Below are 8,284 nucleotides of genomic sequence, written 5' to 3' on the forward strand. Positions count from 1 at the left end.
AAATATATTTATGCACAAATTATATCTACTTACTAATGTTTCACCAAGAGTTGTGATAAAGTTTACGCGTGTGGATTTCTATCGTTGTTGCTGCTTGTCTAGAACATTATGTGCGTCGCTTAAAAAGGTCCGACGGGAAACAATGACTCGAGCACTTGCTCGGGGTAGAGCATTCAAACTTTGTCGTCCAGTCGTTGTTAAAAGTCCGATTTTTGCAATTGATTTAAAAAAAATTCAGGGTTGAATGAGTAGTCTTCTTCTACTCACCCCACTGCTGCTTCATTGTGACATATGCCTCTTTGTGGCCCCCTGTGGGGTGGCGGGGAGTACTGCATACATGACCAACCCTAGTTTTAATTTTTTAATCGAGCCTATTTGGGCGGGCTGCCAGATGAATAGGTCTACCTTGGAGGCAGAATTGATTGCTCTTATTAATTAGCTGCATTGCTAGCCACCTATAATGAGCCCATTATTACAAATTTGAATGCAAATTGTTTTACAAAAGGATTGTGAATGATAGGCAAAAAAAAAAAAAAAAAAAAAAAGGAAACCCAGCTTGTTCTACATTGGATATTTGTAAACATGTAAGAGTGTGTAACTCTTACAAAAAATGTCCATTGCAGAGGACATCATGAGGCTACAGTCGTCCCACTAAGTCAGGGGTCGGCAACCCAACACATTGAAAGAGCCATATTGGACCAAAAATACAAAAAACAAATCTGACTGGAGCCAACACATGATGTAAGTGTCTATATTAGCCTACTATCAAAATGACTTTAAAAGTCTTATGTAAGTGTTATAATTAAGACAACACATGATGTGAGTGTCTATAGTAGCTATAATAGCCTACTATTAAAATGACTATTTGTTGCAGGCTGAAGCAAATCTTTGTTGACAGAAATGTTGAAATGTAATATTTATTCTACACATTTTTACAACATTGGAAACCATTCGTAAATCAGAGGCTGCTCAGAAGGAGAGATAACTGGAAATGAGTGGCTTATAATGGCCCAAGGTACAGACGTGTGTGTCCAAGTTAAAGGAAGCGGCAGGCTGTCTGCTTTTAATGGATTTATTACAATCTTTGGCAAGCTAGGTAATGTTTGCTGTGGTCTGGAACAGCATGGCACACAAACAACTATCTGAAATGCAGCCAATATTACGTACAGATAATGTGTCATGAGACATGCAAATATAACTTATATACAAAGAGGATAAAAGTAAAGGATATTTAATGACCTCAAATATACCTACAAACGAGGCATAATGATGCAATATGTACACATAGCTAGCCTGAATAGCATGTTAGCATTGATTATCTTGCAGTGACACACTGACCAAAAAGCCGCTGCCTGACCAGGCCTCAGCAAATCTGTAGAGACTCCTCTCACCCCCACCAAAGACTGTTTTCACTGCTGGACTCGAGAAACTCCGCAGCCTCCGTAGCAGAACCTCCAGGTTCTGTAACACCGTCTGGTGTGCCGTAGAAGATTATCTAATTTCACCTATTTGGGTTAAAATATTTTTTGCAAACCAGTAGTTGTAGTCTGAAAATGATGTGTTGTTGTTGAGTGTCCGTGCTATCTAGAGCTCGGCAGAGTAACCGTGTAATACTCTTCCATATCAGTAGGTGGCAGCCGGTAGTTAATTGCTTTGTAGATGTCGGAAACAGCGGGAGGTAGTGTGAAGGTAAAAAAGGTGTCTAATAGAGATGCGCGGTTTGCGGGCACAACCGCGGAGTCCGCGGATTATCCGCGGATCGGGCGGATGAAATTTAAAAAAATTAGATTTTATCCGCGGGTCGGGTCGGGTCGGGCGGTTGAAATAAAAAAAAATTAGATTTTAAATAGATTCAGGCGGGTGGCAGTTAAACCAATTCGGAAATATATATACATAGTTAAATGTTGTTACCCACATACGAAAAACGAGCAGGCACCTGCTGCATATGCCACAACAGAAGAAGAAAAAAAAAAGAGATGGACACTTTTACGGAGTGGAGAAGGGACGCCTCGCAGAGGTCCGGGACCGAGGCCCCTTCCCCCGAGAGGGTCCCACCGGGAGCCGTAGCTGAGGCGATCCGCGAGAAGGGCCCGACGCATGTCCAGGGTCACCACCGCGCCCACCGCACCGACACCCCGCCTCGTCCGCCTTCGCCGCGGCCGGCGTCACGCGCAGCAGGTAAGCAGCTTACCTGCCCGCCACCCCCGTGGCCGGGGGCTCGTAACAGGGGTCACTCCGCGCGCTCCGCCCGCGCAGCTTACCTGCCCGCCACCCCTGTTGCCGGGGGCGCGTAACAGGGGTCACTCCGCGCGCAGTGCGCTCACGAAAGGGGTGGGGCTCACCCTGGTTGATATAGACAGCAGGACGGTGGCCATGGAAGTTGGAACCCGCTAAGGAGTGTGTAACAACCCACCTGCCGAATCAACTAGCCCTGAAAATGGATGGCGCTGGAGCGTCGGGCCCATACCCGGCCGTCGCCGGCAGCGAGACGCGCTTGGAGGTGCGCTCAGCGCGGCTCCCATATGATTGCGCACTGGTGTGCGTCTGGGCCGTGACAGCGTGGCACGCGAATGTCTGTGCTGCATTGGATCAGTCTCCTTTCTTTAACAGGCAAAAGCTTTATAACCTCACTAATGCCTTGCATCGTCTATATTAGATATATAACAACGGGCGGGTGCGGTTCTGATCAAATGTTAGATCGGGTGGATGGCGGATGGTTGACGACTTTCTGATGCGGTTGCGGATGAAATAATTGCCTATCCGCGCATCTCTAGTGTCTAATGCTTTAACCAAAAATAAATAAAAGTTGGGTGCCGCTAAGAAAAGGCATTGAAGCTTAGGGAAGGCTATACAGAACAAAACTAAAACTGAACTTGCTACAAAGTAAACAAAAACAGAATGCTGGACGACAGCAAAGACTTACTGTGGAGCAAAGACAATGTACATCCGAACATGACATGACAATCAACAATGTCCCCACAAAGAAGGATAAAAACAACCGAAATATTCTTATTTGCTAAAACAAAGTAGATGCGGGAAATATCGCTCAAAGGAAGACGTGAAACTGCTGCAGGAAAATACCAAAAAAAGAGAAAAAGTCACCAAAATAGGAGCGCAAGACAAGAACTAAAACACTACACACAGGAAAACAGCAAAAAAACTCGAAATAAGTCAGGGTGTGATGTGACAGGTGGTGACAGTACACCTACTTTGAGACAAGAGCTATATTGATGCATGGTTGGTTATGGTTTAAAGTCATATCCAATAATTATGACAACGACTCTTTACCGTCAACTGAGTTTCGTTTTTTAATCATTTCTGCTGGTGGTGTGCCTCCGGATTTTTCAACGCAAAAAATGTGCCTTGGCTCAAAAAAGGTTGAAAAACACTGCATCAGGCCATAAAACTCTTGAACGCATCAAAATAACCCCCTCAATTCCCCCCAAAAACGAATGAACTCGCTGGAATATAAAGACAATATAACATACGTGGATGCATATGCAAAAGTGCAATGTATTTATCTGTACAGTAATCTATTTATTTATATTTGCACATTATTGCTCTTTTATCCTGCACTACAATGAGGTAATGCAACAACATTTATTTCTTATCTGTACTGTAAAGTTCAAATTTGAATGACAATAAAAGGAAGTCTAAGTCTAAGGCCGGATAACCCCCTTAAAGGAATAATTATTTAGCCTAAGCCCCGTTTCAGCCACTTTAAACCATCGTTTCAGGTTCCCCTCCTCAGATCATTTTTTACACGGGTAAGTGCGCCGTTGTATTTCTTGAATCTTTGCTTTGTATTACCTGGTCGTCGAGGGAAGACTATGGAAAACGGTGAATGCATTTGGACTGGCAAAGCAGACTGTGTCCTGACCAGATATCTAGATCCCTAGATTGATTGTTGTAAAATGTTCTTTGTCACATTGTGTATTTTCACGTGTTTTTTAAAGATTTGATTAATTTATGATGTCTCAGCTGTGATTCACTACAATAGCACACTGGATTCCAGTTAATTGAAATACTACACCACTGGATATTGTTCAGATAAGTTAATTTTAAGAACTTGCACACAAAGCAACACTGAAGGTAACTATGACGTGCGCTAGAGATGCGCGGATAGGCAATTATTTCATCCGCAACCGCATCAGAAAGTCGTCAACCATCCGCCATCCACCCGATGTAACATTTGACCAGAACCGCATCCGCCCGCACCCGCCCGTTGTTATATATCTAATATAGACGATGCAAGGCATTAGTGAGGTTATAAAGCTTTTGCCTGTTAAAGAAAGGAGACTGATCCAATGCAGCACAGACATTCGCGTGCCACGCTGTCACGGCCCAGACGCACACCAGTGCGCAATCAAATGGGAGCCGCGCTGAGCGCACCTCCAAGCGCGTCTCGCTGCCGGCGACGGCCGGGTATGGGACCGACGCTCCAGCGCCATCCATTTTCAGGGCTAGTTGATTCGGCAGGTGGGTTGTTACACACTCCTTAGCGGGTTCCGACTTACATGGCCACCGTCCTGCTGTCTATATCAACCAGGGTGAGCCCCACCCCTTTCGTGAGCGCACTGCGCGCGGAGTGACCCCTGTTACGCGCCCCCGGCAACAGAGGTGGCGGGCAGGTAAGCTGCGCGGGCGGAGCGCGCGGAGTGACCCCTGTTACGAGCCCCCGGCCACGGGGGTGGCGGGCAGGTAAGCTGCTTACCTGCTGCGCGTGACGCCGGCCGCGGCGAAGGCGGACGAGGCGGGGTGTCGGTGCGGTGGTGACCCTGGACGTGCGTCGGGCCCTTCTCGCGGATCGCCTCAGCTACGGCTCCCGGTGGGGCCCTCTCGGGGGAAGGGGCCTCGGTCCCGGACCCCGGCGAGGCGTCCCTTCTCCGCTCCGTAAAAGTGTCCATCTCTTCTTTTCTTTTTTCTTCTGTTGTGGCATATGCTGCAGGTGCCTGCTCGTTTTTCGTATGTGGGTAACAACATTTAACTATGTATATATATTTCCGAATTGGTTTAACTGCCACCCGCCTGAATCTATTTAAAATCTATTTTTTATTTTTTTCAACCGCCCGACCCGACCCGCGGATAAAATCTAATTTTTTTAAATTTCATCCGCCCGATCCGCGGATAATCCGCGGACTCCGCGGTTGTGCCCGCAAACCGCGCATCTCTAGCGGACGGAGGGGGGCGGGGGGTCTTAAACGGTGGCATTGTTGTTTGTGGACACGGATAAGGTTAGGTGGGATTTACCCTGGATAACTTTATCCGGCTTAGTGTAAACAGGGCCTAAGTCTAACCAAATATACCTGATTAGCAATCCAACAAGTCAATAATATCAACAAAGTTCACCTTTGTGCATTCACACACAGCATAAAACCTTTGGTGTACAAAAATGAGACAAAGAAGGAGTGGAAGATTTTACATGCGTTTGTTTGTATTTCCCCCCCATCTTTTTCCATTTTCAATCCTTTTCTAAAAATGCTCCAGGGAGCCGTTGCTGACCCCCTTACTAAGTAGAAAACTGCAATCCAGACTAGGGTTGTACGGTATACCGGTATTTTCGGTACGATACCGTCTCTGAAAAGTACCGGTCCCGCACCCCCCTCGCGCCCGCGTCGAAGTCACGTCGGGACATTGCTGGTTTACGAGTAGACGAGCATGTTCGGCGCCACACAATCACGGAGTACTTACAAGCAGACACAGTGTGTAGACAGAAAAGGGAGAATGGACGCATTTTGGCTTAAAAACTAAAGATAAAGGTGAAGTTATAACACTGAAACGCCCTCAGGAAGAGGTGCTTTAAGACATGGATAGCTAGCTAGCAGCTAACATCCATCCGCCATCGGCTACTTCTAAATCACTAATCCTGGTCTCCATGGCGACAAATAAAGTACGTTTCTTACAAGTATCATCCCTGCAGGACGAGGAATAGCTAAACATGCTTCACTACACACCGTAGCTCACCGACATCACAATGTAAACAAACACCATTGGTGGATCTACACCTAACATCCACTGTAATGATACCAAGTACAGGCACGTATCTAGTCGATACTACCATGATTATGTCAATATTTTTTGGCATCACAACATCCTCTTTAGTTTTTCTCAAATATATTATGTTTATAAATAGTATATATGTCCCTGGACACATGAGGACTTTGAATATGACCAATGTATGATCCTGTAACGACTTGGTATCGGATTGATACCCAAATTTCTGGTGTCATCCAAAACTAATGTAAAGTATCAAACAACAGAATAAGTGATTATTACATTTTAACAGAAGTGTAGATAGAACATATGAAAAGAAAAAGTAAGCAGATATTAACAGTAAATGAACAAGTAGATTAATTATTCATTTTCTACCACTTGTCCTTAATAATGTTGACAAAATACCGGTAATAGAATGATAAATGACACAATATGTTACTGCATATGTCCGCAGACTAATTAGGAGCCTTTGTTTGCTTACTTACCACTAAAAGACAAGTTGTCTAGTATATTCACTATTTTATTTAAGGACTTAACTGCAATAAGAAAAATATGTTTAATGTACCCTAAGATTTTTTGTTAAAATAAAGCCAATAATGCAATTTTTTTTGCGGCGCCCTTTATTTAGAAAAGTACCGAAAAGTACCGAAATAAAATTAGTACCGGTACCAAAATATTGGTATCGTTACAACACTAATCCAGACATTAGTCTTGGTACGGCCATCCCTAATTGGAGCACCAACAAAGTGAAAGTATTCATCCAACCAATGACATCCATCTCCTCATTCAGGCCGGCAGTGGCTTTTTACTCACAGGAATGGATGTCTTTCTTCAGGACCCAGAACTCCGAGTTGTCCTCGAACCTGACCAGACAGCACTGCTTGACACCGTCTACCTGGGGTGGGGGGGGGGGGTTTGATTGACAGGAGCCTTTAAAGAGAAATGAGCGGGAAAAAAGAAAAAAAAAAAAAGAAAGAAGAAGCACTCACTCTCTTCACGTTGCCCAGGTAGAGGAGCCCGTCACTCCATCTTGCCAGCACGTCGTCGCCCTCGCTGACTCCCCCCATCCTGGAGAAGAAGGAGAGCAGCGGCGACGCTTTGGTGGGAAAATGGAAATCCGATTTATTTATGCTGGGGTTGGGGGGGGGGGGGGGCGTGTTTACAACTCCGCTCTGGCTGGGATGTCAAGACTGCTGGACAACGGGGCAGGGGGGGAGGATGCCTCTTGCTTCTGCTTAGGGGGGTAAATTCCTCCTCCTCCTGCTTAGGGGGGTAAATTCCTCCTCCTCCTGCTTAGGGGGGTTAATGCCTCCTCCTCCCGCCCCCCTCGTTTTTTTGTGTTTTTTTTTTTTTCCCTTTCTTTCAAGAGGAGCATCGAGCACCATCACAGTGCAAGAAGAGATGAGGGAGCGCACAAGCCGAGAGCCAAGACAAACGACGACTGCTGCACGCACACAGCTGCATGACGACCGCTGCAATACACTTTGCGCCCGCATTCATCATATTTGCGCTCCGGTGGTGCATACACGCCAGTCACGGGGGCTGCGGATGTAAAAGGGCATTTGCTGGGGGCGGGGGGGGGGGGTTATACCTGCTGTCAAGTGGAACTCCTTCCCTCCGTCGGGGGGTCACGCAGGCTGCATGATGAGGGCGCAGGAGAAGGCGGTTAGTGCGCGTGCACACGCCACGCACGCCCCTGTCACTCAATCCGTCAGCGGGGATGATGAAGAGGAGGAGGAAGAGGAAGAAGAAGAAAAAGCCCACGCTCCGTGCGTGTCAAGTTTCCTCCGCCACGGTGATCCCTTTTTCTTTTCTTTTTTTCCGGATGCCTTTTTTCGGTGGCTGTTTGCGAGATCTCCTGTGTCAAACCGCCAGAGACGCCATCTTCATCATCATCATCATCCTCATCCTCACCCCTGCCTCTCTCCGCCGAGCGACTTGTTGTGACGCAGACATAAAACACCCAGATGGAATGGGAGGGAGATACTGATGGGGGGGTGGGGTGGCGAGGGGGAATCGTACCTCGCCCCCCCCCCGGAGTGAACGACCTTAAATTGTGGCGCGTGCAGGGCCAATTAGGCGTCCAATTAGCGAGTTGAAGCGCGTCATTAATTTGTCCGGCGCGGGCCAATTAAGTGATGGTGGGGGAGGGGTTTAAAAGTTGGACAGGGGTAATTGCCCTAATCTTATTAACGTCATGATTAGCCTTTATCGCCTCTCTATGTCCGTGCCTCTTTTTTTAACATATCGAACCATCCATCCATCCATTTTCTACCGCTTGTCCCTTTGG

At 46.6% G+C, this 8,284-nt stretch overlaps 1 protein-coding gene across 3 annotated transcripts in view; it reads right to left on the reverse strand.

Moving 5' to 3' along the window:
• phf1 (PHD finger protein 1) overlaps window positions 1-7,934 on the reverse strand; it is a 66,330-nt gene extending 58,396 nt beyond the window's left edge. For 2 of the 3 annotated variants that reach the window (XM_061983094.1, XM_061983092.1), the window contains exons 1-2: window positions 6,984-7,934; window positions 6,808-6,889 (exon numbers count right to left, since the gene is read on the reverse strand). In XM_061983094.1, coding sequence (XP_061839078.1) covers window positions 6,808-6,889; window positions 6,984-7,061 — 160 coding nt within the window. In that variant the 5' untranslated portion in view covers window positions 7,062-7,934. The remainder of the gene's footprint in view (window positions 1-6,807; window positions 6,890-6,983) is intronic. The other variant, XM_061983093.1, reaches the window with a different exon arrangement.
• Window positions 7,935-8,284: the final 350 nt, after the last annotated feature.

This window comes from Nerophis lumbriciformis, linkage group LG21, assembly GCF_033978685.3.
Source record: "Nerophis lumbriciformis linkage group LG21, RoL_Nlum_v2.1, whole genome shotgun sequence".
NCBI classification, from domain to species: domain Eukaryota; kingdom Metazoa; phylum Chordata; class Actinopteri; order Syngnathiformes; family Syngnathidae; genus Nerophis; species Nerophis lumbriciformis.